Raw genomic sequence first — 21,881 nt, 5'->3', positions numbered from 1 at the left:
GAATATGACAAGGAGTACACGTGGCATAGCAAGCACTTTACCTCCTGAGCCACTTTGCCAGCTCCCATTTTTGAAGACTGACAATATCACCCAAATGGTTTTGGACCAGGTATTATATCAGAGACAGGGCTTTATATTGTTTTGGTTCTGGTGAACTTCCCTGTAATGACCTGAATTATGTCTCTTGGCTGACTATATTCCATGGGGCCTGAGAGGAAGCTCAGTGGTGCAGAACACTCTTCTGGAGGGCCAGAGTTTGGCTATTAGCATCAACATTGGGTGGTTCATTACCACCTCTAACTCCAACTCCAGGGGATTTGATGCCCTCTTCTGGTTTCTGAGGGCACCTGTGCACCCGAACGTGCGTGCGTGCTTGTGTGCTCTCTCTCTCTCTCTCTCTCTCTCTCTCTCTCTCTCTCTCTCTCTCTCTCAAAAAAATAACAATGTTTGAAAATTAACAAAATGTACATTTCAGGATTTGCTGGTGTTAAATGTTCTTCAAAATGGATTTCTTGTAAAAAGTCATGTCTATGACATAGGTCTGAGTGTACCGTCCAGGCATGTAAGGCTGAGTTTTGAATTGTACTGGAACTTTTGAACTCTCTTAAATGTATTTTGCATTATTATGATGGCATGAGTTTTGAGGTCTAGGAGTGGAATGTTAGACTTGGAATCTCAAATTACTCCAACAGGCTCATGTTTTGATTACTTGTTCACTAACTGGTGACTCTATTTTGAGAGCCTGTGGAGCCTTCCAGAGGTGGAAACTAGTGGAAGTGGGTCACTAGGGCAGGTATTTGGAGATTATAGTCCAACCTGTGGTTGCTGGTTCTCACATTGATTATGGGTCTTCTACAGTGAGAATGGTTTCCTTCACATTGTCAAAGTCATGAACTGAGCCCTTGACAGAGTTTATTGTCTTCTTCATCTTCTGAGTTTTCCAGACAACATGATCTGTGTTAACCTATATTCAAGTTTGCAGACTCTTTTTCTTCCAGCTAAACCTGGGTGGGGTGGACCTCTTTGGTGACATTTCCATTCCCTGTACCTTTTAACCCTTCAAATTTGATTTACATCTCTCTCTCTCTCTCCCTCCCTCTCTCTCTCTCTCTCTCTCTCTCTCTCTCTCTCTCGATACCATTCTCAACATTTTTTATTTCTTTAGATATGACTTCCTTCAGACTTGGGGCAATATCCTAGTTGTGAGCTTACTGAGTTAAAAAAAATAAAGTTACTTTAACGATACAGTGTTATAGAATAGATATTCCTATTCTGAAAGGGAAAAATGGGAGAATGAAGTGAGGGATAGGATCAAAGCTAGACTGAAATCCAGAGGGCCAAACGTTAAACCCTGTGGTTCCTTGGCCAGCACCTGGGGCACATAGTTTCATAATTGAGCTCCAACAGGTTTGGGTAGTGTTACCTCTCTACCATGGCCTTTTTTGGGTTGCCTTTCCTTGGTGTCTGTACTGAAAAGTAGAGAAGGATTATTGATTCAAAGATGATATCCTTCAATCTGTCAACTCCATATCCAGGTCCTGACATGAGATTTTGGTTTAGAGATTGTATTATTATTTGTCTTGTTGCTATTACAGAAGAATCAGCACAAGCAGCTCAGGAAGGGAAGGGTTTATTTTATTGGCTCATGGTTGGAGGGTACAGTCCATCATGTCAGAGAGGTCATGGCGGTAGGAATGTGAGACAGCTTGTCACTCTGCATCATTTTCTCCTCTTTATTTAGTCCAGGACCCTGTTCATCTAGAAAATTCCTTACAGGCCTACCCAGGGGCTTGTTTCCATGATTCTAAATTCTGCTAATTTGACAATCAAGATTATCACAGAAGTCAGGATGTCTGTAATAGCTAAGCAGTCTCGGTTGAGCTATGGTCCTGCCAGTCACTGACCCATCATTTCTGGGCTACCGTTTCTCCTAGGACACATTTTTAGAATTCTGTGAAATCTCTTTCCTGAAAACTGGATTCTTCTATGACTGGCTCCAGGCTTGTGCCTTTTCCATCTCCTAGCCTGAGAATTATGGGGAAATTCCAAGTTGTTGGAGCCCATTATCTCAGTAGCCTGACAGCTGAAGCGAAGACATAAGCATCTCTTTAGACTGTCTTCCTTCTGTTAGGTTGGTTGGCATCCAGTGGTCAGTCATCACCTCCACTGGCAATCCACACTTCGGTCAGAACCACCCTGCTTATGTTTGCAACGTTCAAGGACTTTCCCAGCACAAGTCTCCAGGCACTTGTAGATTCGTTCCACAGACCAGTTGAAAAGGCCTTTTCTGTGTGGTCAGGTATAGTTACATAATGACCAAATTTCTCCCATGCCAGTTTTCTGTATTAGTTACATTTGTGTTGCTATGACCACTATACTGGAGGAAAGATGTATTCTGGACATATAATGACAAACAATGAAGAAGTGCAACAGCTAAACTCTAAATGCTCTTCAGAGCCTGGGGAGATGGCACAGTGGGTAAGAGTTCTTGCTACATAAGCATGAGGATCTGAGTTCAAGTCCTCAGCACTCATGTACAATTCTAGGTGTGGCTGAATATATTTATAACCCCAGCACTATGGAGGACATAGACAGAATTGCTGGGGCTTGCTAGCTACCAGCTTAGATCCAGACATGGTGAGAGCAGTGAGACAGGATTGTCTCAAGGAAGTAAGGTGGTCATTGATAGAGCAGGACATCTGATCTTCTCTGGCCTCTGTACACATCAGGGACACACACACACACACACACACACACACACACACACACCCAAACAATGCAAAATACCTAAAATAGTAAAAAAAAAAAAAAAAACCCTGTTTTTTAAAAAGAATATTGAATTACTCATAATTCTTAATTTTAAATTGTTTCAAAGCCACTGTAACCATAACCAAATATGGTAGTGACTTAAGGCTAACCAAAGAATACATGGAGAGAAGAAAGCCAGATCTACATTGTAGGCAGTCAAGTTTCAGGAAGAGCACTATGACAATAAGGAAAGAATAAGGAAACATCACTTTCAACAAGTGATGTTGGAACAGCTGGATGCTCATCTGGCAGTTCAGTTTCTACGGGTGCTGTACACTTGAGTTAACTAAGAGTGGATCAAAGACCTCAGTCTTAGTAGCCCAACTCTCAAAAGATTAGGCATAGTCTTTATGACCTTTGATTGGGCCAAAGTTCCTTCTGTGTGTCCCACAGAGCACAAGCAACTTAAGCTGGATTAAGATCAGTGGACTCTGTCAGAGCTAACTGTTGTTCCTCTGTGGACATTGTCAAAAAAGTGAAGGGGCTGAGGGCTTGCTCAGTGGTTAAGAATGTGCTTATCATGTGCAAGGGTGTAGTTTCAATCCCAAGCACCAAAAAGTGTGTGTGTGTTTGTGTAAAGGCACGTCAGAGAATGAGAAAAACGTGGAATTTCATATACTGATTATGGTTCTGTGTCTAAATTACATGTTAGAGAACAAAACTGCAACAACTTTAGCTTAGCTGTCAAATTGGCTTTTATTTACAACTCATGAATTGAGGGCAATATCCTATCCTATGAAGGAAAAGTAAAACAGATTGTTTAACATCAGGGTACCTTTCTTGTATGGCCTCTTAGTGCTGTTGCTTACAACTTAATTAGAAGACCATGCATGTTGTGCCCAAAAGATAAGGGAATAGTGGTGAACAGACTTCTCTTAAAAGGTGGCAGTAAAAAGATGTCCAAATCATTGGTCATCATGAACTATTCTAAACCACTCTGAGAGGGGCTGTGTATGCAATAACTCTGATACAGAGTGTTTGTCTCATGCCCAAGGTCCTGAGTTTGATCCCCAGCACTCCAAATAAAAAATACAATGAGATGCCACTTAAAACTACTGAGATGGCAGTAATGAAAAGGACAAATAATAATACGTGTTGGTGAGGATACAGTGACATTAGAATCATCACATGTTGTTGGTCGGAATGTAAAATGAAGCAGTTACCAAGAAAATACCTGAAAATGTTTTGAATCCTTGGCATTATCAAAGAAGTGAATAGATGGTTAGTGATATATGGATATAAAATAAGGGATTTATATTCAGAATGCATAAAGAACGAATCCAAATCAACAATAAAAGGCAATTTAAATGTTAAAACAAGAAAGTGAAAAACAATTTCCTTACGATTTAAATTCTGTTGCTAGATGGTAACAAAACTTCAAACATTTTTCACATTAATTCTTGTATAGAGTGTTTGTAGTAGCACTTCATATTGGGAGAATAGTGGTAACAACCCAACTGTTGATCAGTCATATAATACAGTGACTCCTTAACCTGTGGGTAGCAACCACTTTGAGGGTTGAAAGACCCTTTCACAGGGGTTGCCTAAGACCATTGGAAATAGCAGACATTCAAACAAGACCACAGTTATAAAGTAGCAATGAAAATAATTTTATGGCGCTGGAGAAATGGCTCAGCAGGTAAGAGCACTGACTGCTCTTCCAGAGGCCCTGAGTTCAATTCCCAGCAACCACACGGTGACTCACAACCATGTGTAATGAGATCCGATGCCCTCTTCTGGTGCATCTGAAGACAGCTACAGTGTACTCATATACATAAAATAAATAAATCTTAAAAAAAAAAAAAGAAAATAATTTTATGGTTGGGGGTTACCAGATCATGAGGAACTGTATTAAAGAGTCACAGCATTAGGAAGGTTGAGAACCACTGATTAATACAATATTAATTTATCTATTAAAAGTATAAGGTGGGTTAGGAAGATGACTCAGAGGGGACAGTGCTTGTAGCACAAGTCTGAGAACCTGAATTTGGATTCCCCAGCACGTATCTGACAGCTGGGCACTACAGTGCAGATCCAACCCTAGGGCTGGTAGAACAAAGGCAGGGGCATTGAAGGGTCCTTTTTTGCCACTCAGCTAGCTGATGAGCTAAATTCAATGAGTGACCTTTTCTCCTAAAGATAGATGAAGACAGTAAAATGCACCAGCACTGACCTCTGGCCTCCACACACACATGAAGGCATGCAGACACATGAAAATATGTACAGTGCACACATATCCACACAAAAGGAAAGAAATATAGATCATAGAATAGCATGAATGGGTCTTAAAATGGTGTGCTAAGTAAAATAAGGCAGAAAAGACTGTGTATTCTATAAGCCCACTGATCCAAAATAGTCAAACTTAGAAAAGCAGGTGCTGAGAGAAGGCGTCATGAGGGAGAGACTGCTAATGGCTATGAGTTTGTCTTGGTGTGATAAAAATATTTTGGAGCCTGACGGTGGTGTTGTGTAACTTCATAAATATCTAGAAAATCACTAATTTGTCAACACTCTTAACAAATAATATCTTATGCCATGCTAGTCTTTTAAAACTGTTCTTGCTCCCAGAAATATAAAGCCTTGTTTACTTCTCCTCTCTCTGACACCTCCTTTCTCAGCAGCTGCCCTTGGTCCTAAATACTGTTGAGATACATGTCACCTTTTACTTTTGGTGGCCCAGGTAGCTGTCACTCTCTCACCCCTGGCCTATACTACTCTACTGACTTCTTCATGGCTCCTCCTTCCTGTTGTATTGGCCTCATCACCATACTTCCTATCAAATTATGTCAACAAAACAAAACAAACAAAAAACCTCAGCCAGAGAAATTGAGAACTAAGTATGGCAGGATTTCCTAAGCATTTCCTACTCTTCAACCCCATGGACCTGAGAAGGTTTTTTTCAAGACTGATTTTATTTATGTATGTATATGTGGGGGAGGGTGGAGGTGTATGAACATGCACAAGACAACTGGTGTCCACAGAGGTCAGGGGCCTAAAATCTCCTTGAGCTAGAGTTACAGAGAATTGTGAGTCTTCCATGTGGGTTCTGGGAATTTGAACTTAGGTTCCTTGCCTGAGCAGCATGCCCTCCTAACTGCTAAGCCATCACTCTAGTCTCCCTGTCAGAAATTTTATGTGACACTGGGTATATAAGTATGTAAAGTGGGTCTCCAAATCAAACATTTGCTGATAATGTATCATAAAGAAATTTGTTTTAAAACAATTATTTGTTGAACATACAGTTTTACCATTTGTTAATGATGAAAGCAAATTTGCACACTGCTGAAGTTAGAGTAAATCATGTGATAGGAAACTGACTGCCACTCCGAAAAGGCTGTAAAAAACATTATTTCTTTGGAGAAATGAAGCACCCTAGGGGGAACGGTAGAATGATTGATCACTCGGAAGGCTGTTCTCTGAAGAGTCATCTCTGGTCTCCCCTCTCTTCCTCTCTCTCTCTCCCTTCAATACGCCCTGGTGTTTTTATCTCCACAAGTGTATTAACTTCCTTTTCTGACTGACACCCTGCTGTTACCATCTCTGTTACATTGAACAACATATAGGTATACTCTTCAGTAAAATCCAATGGGCCCTAAACCATCTATGTACCTAGCATAAAACGATCTACCTACTTTCATCTCTAGCCACCTTTAGGAATCTCTTGCTGGAATTGTCTATTCTCTGCTAGCCAGTCTTCCTGGCCCTCAGAATTTACATAACTAATCCCTTGACCTAATCAGCTTCCCTTCTGATTGTACAAGGGCTGTCTCCCTTTTTCCTTTGATGTGAGCCTCTCAAATCGACCCTTGGGGGTGTTCTAAGAGAGTACAAGCACCCCCACTTCAGACTCTTATTATCACTTAGTACACTTTCTAGCCTTTTGTTTGTTTTGTCTCCTTTTTGTTGTTTATTCTTTTCTCTTTAAATCTGTATTTCCTCCTGATACTGGGCCATACAGGGAATTATCCTTCCCTGCTGTACTGTCATGTTATAGTGGTCAATCTAGAGATGATAAATGACTTTGTGAATAAAGTACGCCTTCTTTTAGTCAGCAATCCCTGAGCACAACATTTCACACTCAGTTTAGCATTTTAAGATATATTTTGTCTACAAATTATATTTTTACTTTATCTGTATAAATATTTTGCCTGCAAGTGTGTGTGACCATACCATGGACATTTATGGTCCCTGAGGAGCCCAAAAGAGGGCATCAGAACTGGAATCAGAGTTACAGTCAGTTATAAGATGTCATCTGGGTGCTAGAAACTGAACAAGCTCTCCAGCCCCCAAAGTATGTTATTTAAAAATCTAGACATGATTATCTCCAGAAAACTGCTGACGCTTTATTTCTCTAGATATCTCTTGCCACTTTATCATGGATGCTTGTTCTTGTTCATTCTGCAGAGTAATGTCGGCTTTAGTGCTTCAGGTGGAATTCGTCCTTTTCAGCTTCAAAACTGGAAACAGAAAGTTAGTTGGACAAAGAAAGCAGAATTCATACGCACAGCAGAAAAATTAAAAAACCAGTGAGTATAAGAATATTGTCTCCAAATAATATCACTAGCTATTTTATAATGAACAATATAGGATTAATTCAACTCCACCTTCCTTAATCTCACAATATTAGGAACCTTCTAATCACTAGCCTGACAAACATAGCATGGAGGAGGAGGGAGGTGTGAAATGCACCTATTTAATATATAGTAGCTGTATGAAAATGTCTCCATTTTATTTTCTTTTTTACCATTTTACATTAGTGTATTTTAAGGAAAACAAAACAATAATGCATTTATATTTTGTATCTCAAATTGTAGGTAAGCACTTTAAGAATATTTTAAGCATCTTATAGGTTATGAAATTGGTAAATGACTGGTGTAGAGTGAGTCCCTCCCCTCTAGACCTCTCCTGTCTCCCCACCACTGTGCTCTCCCTACAACATGTGATTTCTCATTCCTCTTTTTCAAGCCACTGATTTCTTATTGCTGCCTCTGTATTGGTGGGTCCAGGACCATTAGCTTAAGCTCCTTTCTCCCTTAATCTGCTGTCTCCTAGAACACAGGATCCATCTCCATTTCACTTCCTGGTGTCCCTTTAATACTCAAACCATATTTTATATGTTTCCTTTCTAAGCTTGCAATACTTATTCAAAATGCTCTTCATGGGACTTAACCAGAGAACAAAGTCTATGATGGGCATTTCTGAGACTTGCTTTGTCAGTGCAATTAAACTGAGTTTCTTCACCTTAACCTGAGGCAGACTTTTCAGACAAGGGCAAAAAGCAGCCATGTTCTTCACCAAAATACCGTCTCTAGTCCACATATCGAAATTCTCTACTGAAACCTCTTGGGCCAGGTTTGCACAATTCAAATCACTCTCAGTAACAAAGTCTTCCATATTCCTACTAGGATAGCCCATTAAGCCCCATTTAAAGTATTCCATGGCTTTCCAAATCCAAAGCCCCAAATCCATATTCTTCCAGAAAGCATGGTGAGGTCTATCACAGCAATACCCCAGTCCATGGTACCAACTTCTGTCTTAGTTAGGGTTTTACTACTCTGAACAGACACCATGACCAATGCAAGTCTTATGAAAGACAACATTTAGTTGGGGCTGGCTTACAGGTTCAGAGGTTCAGTCCATTATCATCATGGCAGGAAGCATGGCAACCTCCAGGCAGGCATGGTGCAGGAGAAACTGAGAGTTCTACATCTTTATCTGAAGGATGCTAGTGTAAGACTGACTTTCAGAAAGTTAAGATAGGGTCTTAAAACCTACACCTACAGTGATACACCTACTCCAATAAGGCCACACCGCTAAATAGTTCCACTCCCTTGGCAAAGCATACTCAAACCATGACACTGGGTAAGATTACTGACAATTTTTCTCTCCCAGTATCAAGTGGTCATTCCTAGTTAGGGTTACTTTTGCTGCAATAAAACACGATTACCAGGGGTTGGGGGTTTAGCTCAGTGCTAGAGAGCTTGCCTAGGAAGCGCAAGGCCCTGGGTTCGGTCCCCAGCTCTGAAAAAAAGAAAAAAGAAAAAAACAAAAAAAAAAAAAAAAAAAAACAACAACAAAAAAACACGATTACCAGAAGCAACTTGGGGAGGAAAGGGTTTATTTAGATTATACTTCCACATTATTGTTCATCAAAGGAAGTCAGGACAGGAACTTACAACTAGAACCTGGAGGCAGAAGCTGATGAAGAGGCCATGGAGGTGGGCTGTGTACTAGCTGGCTCCCTGTGACTTGCTCAGCCTGCTTTCTTATAGAACTCAGGCCCACCAGCCCAGGAGTAGCCCTGTCTACAATGGACTGGGTTCTCTTACATGACACTAGGTAAATGACCAACAGTCTTACCTGTAGCATGGTCTTATGAAGGCATTTTCTCAATTGAGACTCTCCCCTCCTGTCTGATGATTAGTTTGTGTCAAGTTGAAATAAAAGTAGCCGGCACACTGTCCTAATTTCTTTTCTTTTGCTGTAATAAGACAGCATGACCAAAGGGATTACAATTTGAGAGGCAGGGAGGCAGGTGTGACTGAACAGGAGCTAAGAACTCATGTTCCTCTTCACTGAGTGATGCAGTTTCTCTATGTTGTCTATGCCCCAATTTTTTAATGATCCATTCTACTGCTAGGCCCCTACTGAGGTTTTAATTCAGGTTATTGAGCTTTATTCCCCACATCATGTGCTTTCCTCAGCCAGTCTCTTTGTTGAACTCCATTTTCCTGTCTTAGAATGATGTTCAGCTCTCTGTTTTTGCCCTTCTAGAACATAATCACGTCTTCTCTGAGTTGTTTGCACATACTCATTCTTTTGAATGCTTTGTCTGAAAGTTTTTCAGGATGTTTGTAGTATGTGCCATTATTGTAGGAATAGTGATTTGTAGAGGAGATGCGGTGTCTTCATTTTTCATGTTCCTGTTTCTCTGCTGGCACCTGTGCATTTGGTGTTTGTTGGCTGAGCCAGCCTGCCTGCCTGCCTGCCTGCCTGCCTGCCTGCCTGCCTGCCTGCCTGCCTGCCTGCCTGCCTTCCTTCCTTCCTTCCTTCCTTCCTTCCTTCCTTCCTTTTAAAATTTTTTCTTTTTAAAATTCAAGTCCCCCTTTTTGCTTTCAGTGGTGGCATTTGCAATATTCAGTGCAGAGTAACTAAGTCACAGAAGAGCTGAAGTGTTTCCCTCTGTGGGACTGGTATTCAAGTCTTCTTCTGAGGATCAAGTATCATGTATATCCGTTTGGGCCTCTTGCTGTGAGTGGAGGAACTCCCTATGTGCCTGTGGGCCTCGCCTCACAGAGAGTCAGGTCTGGTCCTGAGCCCCGGTCCACAGCTTCTGCTGAAGCTTTGCAAGATGTGGGACTCCTCAGGCACCTAAAGGCCTTGGTTCAAAACTAATCCTACTAGTTCCTCAACTACCCATGGAGCCAGTAGGAGATGTGGACTTTCTGATCCTGAACGAGTGGCTGTGGGCTTAACCTGGATTCAGATCAGGTTCCTATACAAAATCTACAGGTTGTACCAAAGCTACTGGGAAATATAATGTAGGGGCTCTTCACTGCTCTCCTCAGCCAGTCTGAGAGCCAGTGTCCTCCTGGTAAGAGCTGCTCTGCAGTGAAGCCCCTTGGCTCACTTGCACATTGGCTCACTGAAGAAGGCTGTGAGCCGTTTTAGTGAGAGGACTGTGCCCTGGAGCTATTTTTCAATGATCTTTTACTTAATTGTCCTCCCTTGATTTATGGTCCTCTCAGATCCCCTCTGTATATTATAAGAATTCCACTTATTTCAAATTTTTATCATATACTCCATGTCTTTCCCCATAAACAGTGGTATTTACTGAGTGTTCATTGTTGGCAACAGCATCATGATATTATTACATTCTGAAAAATGTTTCTGTTAATGTTTCTAGTCCATAATAGCAAAATGTAGTTATGATTGCATATTCTTATTCACAGCAGACAGAAATGTCTCTGATGCCCAACTAGACCTTCCTAGGACTCCCAGCCTTGCCCTGGGTTTGTTTCTAGATAGGATGGAATTCTCTCAGCTTCTCTCTTACTTCTTGTCTCATCTCACAAACAACAAAAGCCCCTGAACACATGCACAGAGGCTTAGTGGCCCAGCCTGTAGGGCTTACTTGCTGTTTCTCCCAGTGTGGTTATCAGTATAAACTTTTTCTCTGTGTTGCCAGATGGGAAGCTCTAGGAAACTGTGTTGAGCATTGCCTCCCAGGTTGTGTGCAATGATGTCACTGGCTAGAGGCCTCATGCTGCACATTGGATTCAAGATGAGAGAGTAAATATTCATATTTACCTTGTAGGAGAAGAAAAACAAACATTGAAAAATTGACTTTTGCCAACTTAAAAAAATAAAACCTCTTTGATAATATATTTTCTTTTTTTTTGTTTTACTTGAGGACTATAACTAACATTTAGAACCTCACAGCTAAAGGCTTCTGAAATTTCAAGGGAAATATGTATCATTTCAAATTATAGATGGTTACAATTGGACTTAACTAGTAACTATTTTACCTGCTATTTTGATTCCTTAACCTTATTAGTCTAAGTAATCACACTCTTATTTTTAAATGACTTGAACATGAAGTACTAATTATTTTAAATGTATTGATATGTTAAACAAATAAAATGTACTTAAGACATATTTATACCATTTGTTTCTTTTCCTAAAGAGTTATTGTCATAGAAAAAGACAAACACAGTCATTTCTACAACCAAAGAGGCCACTTCAGAACTGAGTATAGTTTGCTGGAAGAATTGGAAAACAAACTGATCAACAGCAGGAAGATGGAAAGTAAGTTGGTGTCATGATGACTGTTGCCTGATCTAAAGGGCAGTGTTGCTCTGTACTGTCCGTGTACATAGTTCTGTGGTAATACAGAGCTGGTGACAAGTCTTTCTCTTAAGGACATGAATTTTCTTTTCAGGTTACTGTTTAGTATTCTAATGAACTGTTTTCTAAGTCTATTTCTTAATAGGAAATAGGAAAGATGATTTGGGGTTGGTAATCAGCAAATGCCATTAATATTTAAAAAAACAAAAGTATTTTGTTTCCTGTGCTATCTGATCCTAGCTCATCTCTCTGGCCTTGTTGACTGAGTGCTAGACCCAGTAAATGTCAGCACAGTCAGAGCCTCCATCACTATTTGTACAAAGCTATAATATTGGGTTACACCCAAGCTTGAGTTTCCTTGTCTACATTGTAAAGCCTTCAATTTCTGTGCATCTGATGCTGAGATGAAATACAAGAAAATACCTTACAGGTTATACAGTAAATATGTTCTGTTGTTTGTTATGTAGATTAATCATTATTATAGGGTATGAGAACACCTTGTAGGGTTAGATTCTGTATGTTGTAAAAATCCTTATAATATAAAACTGCTTTGCATTGCATACAGGAAAAAAATGGCCATCACTCAGCTTTACAACATACTGATTTGCTAGAAAGAGTAAACTGCTCATGATACTGCCTTATCACCAGCTAAAAGAAATTTTAGGAATCTTCCTTTCTGAATATAAGATCATACCATTTTTAAAAAAATTTATTTATTCTACATATGCGAGTACACTATTGCTGTCTTCAGACACACCAGAAGAAGGCATCAGATCTCATTACAGATGGTTGTGAGCCATCATGTAGGTGCTGGGAATTAACTCAGGACCTCTGGAAGAGCAGTCAGTGCTCTTAACTACTGAGCCATCTCTCCAGCCCAAATCATGCCATTTTTTAAAGTCATCTTTTGTTATGTAGTAGTGAGACTCACTCTCTCTCTTCTGATGAATAGGCTGCAGTAGAAACACCACCAATTCATTCTTGAATTCCTAGAACAATCTAGATCGTGATGTTGTAACTACTGCTATTCTTGCTTTTGCAGACACAGGCAGGGTGATCTTCCTTTTCTTATTTATATCCTTAAACAAAGGATCCAAATTTGTTTATTTTTAGGTGACTTGTTTTACCCTTTCCTTTGTTCCTTTGAGACAAGGTCTCCTGTGGCTCAGACTGACTTTGCACTCTATATTGCCATGGTTGACTCAAACTCGTGAGCTCTATATCCACTTTCTAAATACTGGCATTATGGGCACATACTGCCATGTCCAACTCACTTTTCTCTTTTTCAATGCAACTTTATTTATTTATTTTTAAACTGTTTTCTGTTCTTCGGTTTTGCTGCTCATTATTAATATTGTGTGCCTTGTCTAAAAGAGGAGGGAACACATGGTCTCTGTCTTAGGGTTTCTATTGCTGTGAAGAAACACTATGACCACAACTCCTAAAAAGGAAAACATTTAATTGAGGCCTAGTTTAACAATTCAGAGGTGTAGTCCATTGTCATCATTGTGGGAAGCATGGCACATGCAGTCAGACATGATATTTAAGAAGTAGCTGAGAGTTCTACAACCAGGTCCAAAGGCAGCAGGGAGAGAGTGACACTGGGCCTGGCTTGAGTATCTGAACCCTCAAAGCCCACTACCAGTAACATGCTTCCTCCAACAAAGCCACACCTATTCCAACAAGGCCACATTTCCTAATAGTGCCACTTTGTCTTAGTTAGGGTCTTACTGCTGTGAACAGACACCATGACTAATGTGAGTTTTATAAAGGACAACATTTAATTGGGGCTTACTTAGAGGTTCTGAGGTTCAGGCGGGAACATAGCAGCAACACAGCATCCAGGCAGGCATGGTGCAGGAAGAGCTGAGTTCTACATCTTTACCCTAAGGAAGTCAGGAACAAACTGAGCATCCTCAGGCAGCCTCCACAGTGACACACTTCCTCCAACAAAGCCACACCTTCTAATAGTGCCACTCTCTGGGCCAAACATATGCAAACCATCACACACTCCCTTGGAGCTTGTGGGGACATTCTCATTCAGTCACCACAGTCTCTATGCAAAGAGACACTTTTCTTCATGGATCTTAGCTCTAAAGAAACTGTTCCTTACCTCAGGGTTCATACCTTGGTTTTTGATACATGCCTGCATTTTTATTGACACTGAGTGGTTTGGCTGTGCAGTGTTTCATTTCCAAATGACAAATAAGATTGCATAAGATAATGGCAGAACTGATGAGCTGAGGGAAAAAAAGACAGAAGCCAGCTCTTAATTATTTAACTTGCTAACAAAATTCCTTTCTTTCCTTCACTGGTTTCTACCCTTGCCCACCACACATGCACACACTGTGTACACATATCATATAGAATTAATGTTGGTTAGATAGTTTTAATATTTACAAAATAAGTTGGCTGCCCTTTAAGTGGTCTTGGCTGTCTTTCAACTGAGGGACAGTGTAGAGTTTACCTGCAGAAGCTTAATTGTAGCCACACTTGTCACAGGATTAAAGTGTGGACTTTTCCTTACAGGAGCAAAAATCCAGCAACAGTTGGCCAAGATACATAACAACGTAAAGAAACTTCAGAACCAGCTGAAAAGTGTGAAGCCAACCCCTGACTGTAAGCAGAGTTCAGTGGAAGAGTCTCTTTAATACAGTGTTCTTTTCTGCTAGTGCATTAAGTAACTGCATGCTTCTCTAGTACATGTCTTGCCCTTTCCATCCAGTGTTAGTGGAGCCAGCCCTACTTTGTTAGGGATTAATCAGGGTAGAGTGGAGAAGTACAGCATTTAGAATTTATGTAGCATTCTTTAGCCTTTGAACTACCATTCAATCCTAAAACAATGTAAAGTAGGCAGAAGAGACAATGTGAGGCAGAAACACTGGCCCAGGAGGCTTTAGAGTTAGCCAACTAGAACAAGACTGCTTTCCCAGTTCCTGGTCTGGTGCTTATCCTGTCATTTGCTTTTTGGAAAAAAAAAAAATCTTTCAGAAGTATTTCAAACACATAAATGGTTTGACCCTACTGGGACAAACGCTAATCTGGAGGAGGAAGAAGTAAAAAAATTACGCCACATCCTGTTTCAAAATTCAGAGCCCAGCACTTGAACCTGGAGAGTAAATTGTGTCAGAGCCTCGCTCTGTCGTTTATTAATCAGGACATTTTCTCTCCAAGCTTTGTGTCTTCAGCTGTGCAATGGAGATCATGGGCCTGCTCATAGGCTGTGGGGCAGGATGGAGAGAAGCAGTGCTCCAGATTATGGGTGCAGTGCTTGGAGCATGGCAAACAATAAAACTGGGAAGCAGGAAAAAAATGGGAAGTACTCATTAAACTAATTGAAGCCATAAAGTGCTAGAGGGAACATGTAGCATCTTTCTCATAGAATTCTGTTGCATAAGAAAAGAACAAAAAAATCTAAAGGAAAAAAAAGGACAATAATTAATTACTTAAGAACAGGTAAACCCGTAAACACTGCTGAAAGACAAATTAGAAAACTCTAGCTACATATGCAATTTCATAATTAAATATTCCTAAGATATATAGAATGCCTACAAATTAGAACAACCAAGATAACAGTGAGAGGAAAATGGACAAAGATTATAAGGTACACACTGTATCAAGAAACACAAAACTCAGGTGAAATACATGTTTCTTAATAATCACAAAAATAACAGTTAAATTGATGACAGATTCTTGACTTATTTTGGACATGGTGGGAAGTACATGGGAGGAAGACGGTGAAAGAGTTGGTAGAGCCTCTGCAGAAGAGATGGACAAGTCTAACATACTGTAGAATAGGCACACTTTCCTATTTCAGCATTTCAAGCTTTAGTAGCTATTTGGTAAAAATACTTACATGGACATGTTATATTATAAATATATGTTCATGGATTTTTACTTTACCATTCTGCATATTTAAAGTTTCATGAACAGGAAAATTAAATGATTCAATGATTTCTATGCTCTGAAATGCCATACATAGTCATAGAAAACATGAGGCAGTAGTATATATACTTACATGCTAGGTTAAGCATAACTTTCTTTTTTCTTTTGAAGCCTCACTATGTAGATCTGGCTGTGTATAAGATATTCACCTGCTTCCACATCCCAAGGGCTGGGCTTAAAGGTGTGCACCACTATTCCTGACTATCCACATTTTTTTAACCAAAATATTTTCTTAAATAAAGATTAGAAGTCAAACGATAGTATGTGTTATACGAACTAATTTTTATAAAAGTAATATTGATTATAGGATTTAATAATATAGGTGTGAGGAAAATACCTTTAATCAGAAATTATGATCACTAAAATGTACTTATGAGCAAGTTTTCTTAATTGGTTAGGTTAAGTAATTTTTTAAATAGGGGAAGTCTGTATTTTATTATTATTACTATCAACTCAGCTACATTAAAATATGGCATTTTTTTTACAGTTGTTGAGAAGCTCAGAGAAATGATGGAAGAAATTGAAAATGCAATCAATACTTTTAAAGAAGAACAGAGACTAATGTATGTTTTAAACTAACTTAACCTAAGATTTTTACTTTGATTTTTCCAATAATTCACCCTTGAGTTCTTGTCTGTGAATGTACTGAGACTTATACAAAAGCAACATTAACACTGCCTTCTGTCCTATAGTTTAAATGGCCTTTCATACTTAAAGTAAATTTTCATTTATTTTGGACACCAGAAGATCACTAATAAAAGTTTGCAAGATTGTTTATGTTGGAGGAAACAAACTTCCTTTAAGGCTCATACATGACTATTACTAATATTAGAAATGCCAACAAAGGGGCAGTTAAATTTTCAGAAGAGTGAGGGTTAATTTGGATTGGTTGTTGTGTTATTCAAACTTCGTTCTTGTTCATTTTAGATATGAAGAGCTTATTCAGGAGGAGAAAACAACCAATAATGAGCTGAGCGCCATCTCCAGGAGGATCGAGTCCTGGGCGCTGGGTAATTCAGAAACAGAGAGAGCTTTCAGGGCCATCTCCAGCAAGCTTCCTGTAGACAGAGTGACACCGAGTACGCTTCCAGAAGAAGTGATAGAATTTGAAAAATTCCTTCAGCAAACAGGAGGGCGACAGGGGGGCTGGGATGACTTGGACCACCAGAACTTTGTGAAAGTGAGGAACAAACATAAGGGGAAGCTGACATTTATGAAGGAGGTTATAGAACATCTTCCGGGAAGAACGCTGGATGAAATTCAGCAACATGAGAAGTGGTACCAAAAATTCCTGGCTCTAGAAGAAAAAAAAAAAGAGGTAATAGTAATGATAACAGATGTCGTGAGTCATGTGCATCTGTGTGCTGGTGTCCAAATGTCCAAAGATTAACTCTCATTAGCTTTCCACAAACAGCCTACAGCAGCCCATGGTCTCTTATAGCAGCAGGTGAAACCAAGGTGTTGGGAAGCTAGGTTACTTGTGCTCAACAGTACAACTTCAGTTAGACTTCCCAAGAGCAAACATTGCTACCACAAGAGATTCCATAATGCTCTGTAAGACCCTGTCTCTCCACTCTCAGGACAAGGACTGATTCAGAACTGCACAGACAGCAGGAAAACTTCTCTTAGCAAATGCCACATTAATTACTATGGGGAGCAGTCTCTTAAAAGTTTCTTTGTTATTTTTGAACTTCAACATCATCTTGTAAAGACTCAAATTTTAGCTACCATAAGAAGCTTATAGCAAATATCCTAAAAGGTTCACTTTCAAATAAACGGTAGTCTGGCTTTGACTTAGGTCAAAGTTTTATATCAGCATCTGGTACTGGATATCTAGCTTTTGGTGGCTGTCCTGTCCATGGTGAGTAGTGTCACAGCTGGGCTCCAGCACTTGGTACTTGCAACACTCCCTTCTTTGCAATCAACAGCTATGTCTCTAGATATTGCCACTTTTGTCTGGGGAGCAAAATCACCTTGGTTCAGGATCATTAATTTAAAGAAATAGGTTCCCTGTTGAAAAGTCTGAGGTTTTGTGTATTCTTGTGTGTTTGCTCCTGTTGTCTGAGGTCAGCTGTTATAGCTGGTTTGGTTTAGCAAGAACACATGTCTTCTAAGCAAATAATGATCTCATGTATAATCTGAAGTTTAGATTAAGCTGTGGGTTTAATGTTCTTACTCTCATTGTTTTATATTATCTAAAATAAGGTGAATGTGAGGAGATTGACTTTGGCAGTTTTAAGCAATTTTTAGCATATAAATAATTTTTAAAGACTCAAAATTATAAGCTACTAAATAATGTGTAGCCTTTTCTTCTACCACAACTTGGAACACTAGATTTTCGGTGATAATGTAATATTACATCAGTACTGTCCTGGAACCAGTTAGAATATCATAGATCTCGACCCCCATCCCTACTGGAACTCTGGGCCCAACAATCCATTTTTTTTACCTAGTTGCTTCCCAGCTTTGTGGAATGCTGCATCTCAGAGAGGACATAGTGCTCCTTATATTTTTGGTTGTGAGCCTAGCCTTTAACGGCTGAGCCATCTCTCCAGCCCGACATAGTGCTCCTTATAATAGAAGCAAGCACCCCAGGCCCAAGTTACGCTTGCTCTGTTTCCTAATGTTTGATAGGTTTGATGTAAGGCTGAGGCAGAAAGTGGTGTGAACACAGAGATGTCGTTTGCATGTTAGAGGAGAGGGAAGTTGGGTGAAATACAAGTATTGAATGTTAAGTATACAGAGTTTAAGATGTTGAGTAGAGAATTTATCATTTCTACCCCAAATTCCTTCGGTATAGCCTGTGTTTTGCATAAACAAGATACTTAATGCTCTGCAGGCCCTTGAATACCCTGTCTTCTTGTGTACAGCTCCTTTCCCCATCCAGTCCCTGATTGACAAATATTCCTAGGTCAAAGGCCACCACCTTCTTTTCAACCCCAAAATAGTGATCACTCACTAACGACTTTTCCACCGTGCTCTGTAATGTGCCCATGCCCCATCTGCATTCAGTGCTGATCCATGGACTTGATAGCAGTCTATAAACTTTGACTACTCTGTCATGAAATGGGGCGATGTGTGATAGTCAGTAGGCCAGTAAGCATACTGTTCATTTCAGTTGATTTGTTCCAGAGATGTGAGTGTGTGTGTGTGGGGGGGGGGGGGGGATGGGGTTTCTCAGTGAAAGAAGTACATTTTGCCACAAATTCATGATATGTTTGAGGACTGGCATATCAAGTGGTACTGTCTGGATGTATCATTAATCATCTCTGAATCCTATTGCTTTGCTTTTCACATTATCGCACTATGTAGAATGTATTGAATGCATGCATGTATGAGTTAATGAATGATACATTATAAGAAAGATGAGAAAATAGTTTCCTGACTGGGACAGGAACTGAGTGATATTTTAGATGGCATATTGTATGGTATAAAGGTTGCTAGAATTTTAGGTAATCTTTGACATATTCATACTGAGAGATGGGATGGTTTTATTCTTTCTTTCCTGAGCTTATGAAGCATCATGTACCAGGCACTAACTCATTTGTGACAAGAACTCTGTGTAAGAATTACTTCCTACAGCTTTATGAATGACTTAGTCACTTTTCTATTGCCGTGTCAAAACACTACAACCAAGGCAAATTTATAAGAAAGCATTTGATTTAGGGTGTATGGTTCCAGGGGTTTCAGAGTTCATGGCCATCATGGCAGGGGGCATGGCAGGGGACAGGCAGGCACGGTGCTGGAATAGTAGTTGAGAGCTTACATCTTGGTCTATAATCATGAGGCACATGTCCTCCTACAAGACTTCACCTTCTCATCCTTCCCAAACAGTTCTACCTACTTGGGACTAAGCATTCAAATATATGAACCTATAGGCCATTCAAATCACAGCAGATTCAGTCCCATTTTTAAATCTTCTTTTGATACTTGGTAAGAGAAAGATCTCTTAGAAAGCACTGTATGCCTAAAAATAGAATTTGAAAACAAAAGTGAGGTGATTGGAGGGAAATGGCAGTACCTGAGAATGACTGAGGAATCAGGAGGGCTCCTGCATGCAGAGGAAGGCCAAAGAATATCCCATGGCTCAGAGATTTAGGGCATACCATAAGTTTCTTAAATGTGAGTAGAAAAAATTGCCCTGGTCTAAAACAAACTCTAAGAACCTAAATGTCCAGCATCTCCAAATGAATATCTTTCTGGGAAAATAGAGCTGAGGTTGTGTTTGAAATGCCCTTGGCTGATCTCATCACAAACTTGTTTGATTTTGTTGCCTTTCACTCTGATCATTTTAGTCTATTCAAAATTGGAAAATCAAAAAGCAGCAAAAGAAGGAGGAAATACTCAAGTTAAAAGAAAAGGCAGACACCACACCTCCGCCTTCTCAGAGCAAACCAGAAGATAATCTAAAACAGAAAGAGGAACAGAGAAAGAAGCAGAAATTGGCAGTGGAAGCTTGGAAGAAGCAGAAGAGTATAGAGATGTCAGTGAAGCAGGCGTCCCAGCTCAGAGAAGAGGAAGAGAAAGAGAGAAAGCAGCAGAGAGAGCGCCAGCGGCAGTCAAAGCTGAAGCTGCTCCTAGAGAGCTACACACAGCAGAAGAGGGAACAAGAAGAGTTCCTGAGGCTTGAGAAGGAGATAAAGGAAAAGACAGAAAAGGCAGAGAAGAGGAAGACTGCTGCTGATGAGATTTCCAGGTTTCAAGAAAGAGTGAGTAAACACCCTTCCTAGGTAGTTCATAAGTTTGCATAGTGAAGGCCTTGCTTCCAGGTTTGCTTCTGGAGACACTGAGTTCATTCCTCATCTTACACATCACACCTGCTGGCATCACTTTAGCACAATGAGTGCGCTTTGCTCCCTAACTTGTAGTAAGTTACAGTTTAATAGAAAAGATGTGTGCAAGTAAAGTGTGCAGGACACTGTGTCCTGGTTAGATTTTTATTATTATTATTATTTTTTTTTTTTTTTGGTCAAGTTGACACAAACAAGGGTCTTCTGGGAAGAGAGAACTTCAGTTGAGAAAATGCCTCCATTAGATTGACCTTTAGACCTATCTATAGGGCATCTTTCTTATTACTGACTGATGTGGGAGGGCCCAGTCCACTGTGACCTGTGCTATCTCTGCACAGGTACTCCTGGGTTATATAAGAAAGCAGGTTGAGCAGGCCATGAGGAACAAGCTAGTAAGCAGAGCTCTTTCATGGTCTCTGTTTTAGTTCCTGCCTCCAGGTTCCTGCCTTCAGTCAGTGATGAGCTACAACTGTGAGCTAAAATAAACCTCTTGTCTTCCACGTTGCTTTGGTTGTGTTGTTCATCACACCACTAGAAACTCAATTAGGACAAGCGGTGTGGTAGCTAAGGTATAGACAGAGTATTGCAAGTGGGTAGGTAGTACAGAAGGTGCTTACCAGATCTGTGCGTGTTAGAGAGAAGGGGATGCTTGAATTGAGTCTTGAAGGAGAAGGGAAGGAGAGCTCTTCTCTAACAGAAGGGAGAGCATGACTAAAGGCTCAGAGGAGTGTCAACAGTGTGGTTCTCAGAAACTATACACTTTCGAGTACAATGCCCAGGATGTAGTTTACTGAAAGAACTCTTGCCTAGTAGGTTGGAGGCTTTAGGTTCAATTCCTAGTGGCCCACTCCTCCCCCCTACCCCTATACAGTTATATTTCCAGTATCTTTGGAACATTAAAGCAACAGATGGGAATCAACAGTCAAGGAGGTTATGAGCCAGGCTGAATGTGTTGTCTAAGCAAGGCAGGGAAGGTTATGCTAAGATGTTCAAAGTATGAACAAAAAAGTAGATCCCAGGGAGTGAAAATGTTAAGAATTGTTAAGGGCATCAAAATGCACAGCAACAACAATCATAAAGGGAGGCACAAAGGAAAACAGATAGGAAGACATGAATTGTATGCACTGCAATGTATTTCTTTTAGTTTCCCCTCTCCCCACAAAGTAAGCAGGCTCCATAATAAAACATATGAGAAAAAAAAAAGAAAACAAAACTGAAAATAGGAACTCACATGGGAAATTCCAGACTAGATGAAGCTAGGGGAAAAATAATCACTCATTAAGAGGTGTAGAGTGAACCTGTGTAAAACAAGTGACATTTACAAAGACATTAATGCAGGAAGACCAGCAGGGGTCAGGGAAGTGCAGCTCTTAGCCTTCCTGTGAAAACACCACTTTTGAAGGAGTGGGCAGCTGACTTGATTTAAATTTGCAAATCCTTAGGGAAGCAAATTATGTTAATTGTGTTTTTAATGTAATCTTTTTGTTGGTA

The 21,881-nt window shown here is 40.0% G+C and overlaps 1 protein-coding gene and 1 long non-coding RNA gene across 3 annotated transcripts in view; one reads left to right on the top strand and one right to left on the bottom strand.

Annotated features, from left to right (window-relative positions):
• The window catches only part of Ccdc112 (coiled-coil domain containing 112), a 34,190-nt gene that overhangs the window by 10,066 nt on the left and 2,243 nt on the right, over window positions 1-21,881 (top strand). Inside the window, exons 2-7 of the mRNA NM_001109124.1 lie at window positions 7,213-7,334; window positions 11,495-11,616; window positions 14,185-14,274; window positions 16,088-16,163; window positions 16,528-16,918; window positions 19,896-20,309. Of these exons, the coding sequence (NP_001102594.1) occupies window positions 7,213-7,334; window positions 11,495-11,616; window positions 14,185-14,274; window positions 16,088-16,163; window positions 16,528-16,918; window positions 19,896-20,309 (1,215 nt within the window). The remainder of the gene's footprint in view (window positions 1-7,212; window positions 7,335-11,494; window positions 11,617-14,184; window positions 14,275-16,087; window positions 16,164-16,527; window positions 16,919-19,895; window positions 20,310-21,881) is intronic.
• LOC134483014 (uncharacterized) lies at window positions 7,127-11,235 on the bottom strand. 2 transcript variants are annotated; one of them, XR_010059812.1, is made up of 3 exons: window positions 10,943-11,235; window positions 9,169-9,289; window positions 7,127-7,265 (listed from the first exon to the last, which is right to left on the bottom strand). It is a non-coding gene; the product is annotated as an uncharacterized LOC134483014 (long non-coding RNA). The 2 variants fall into 2 exon arrangements; XR_010059811.1 differs by lacking the exon at window positions 10,943-11,235 and having other exon boundaries at window positions 9,169-10,423.

The sequence above is a fragment of the Rattus norvegicus genome, chromosome 18 (genome assembly GCF_036323735.1).
Source record: "Rattus norvegicus strain BN/NHsdMcwi chromosome 18, GRCr8, whole genome shotgun sequence".
Taxonomy (NCBI): domain Eukaryota; kingdom Metazoa; phylum Chordata; class Mammalia; order Rodentia; family Muridae; genus Rattus; species Rattus norvegicus.
This window is presented reverse-complemented; position numbering and strand designations above follow the sequence as displayed.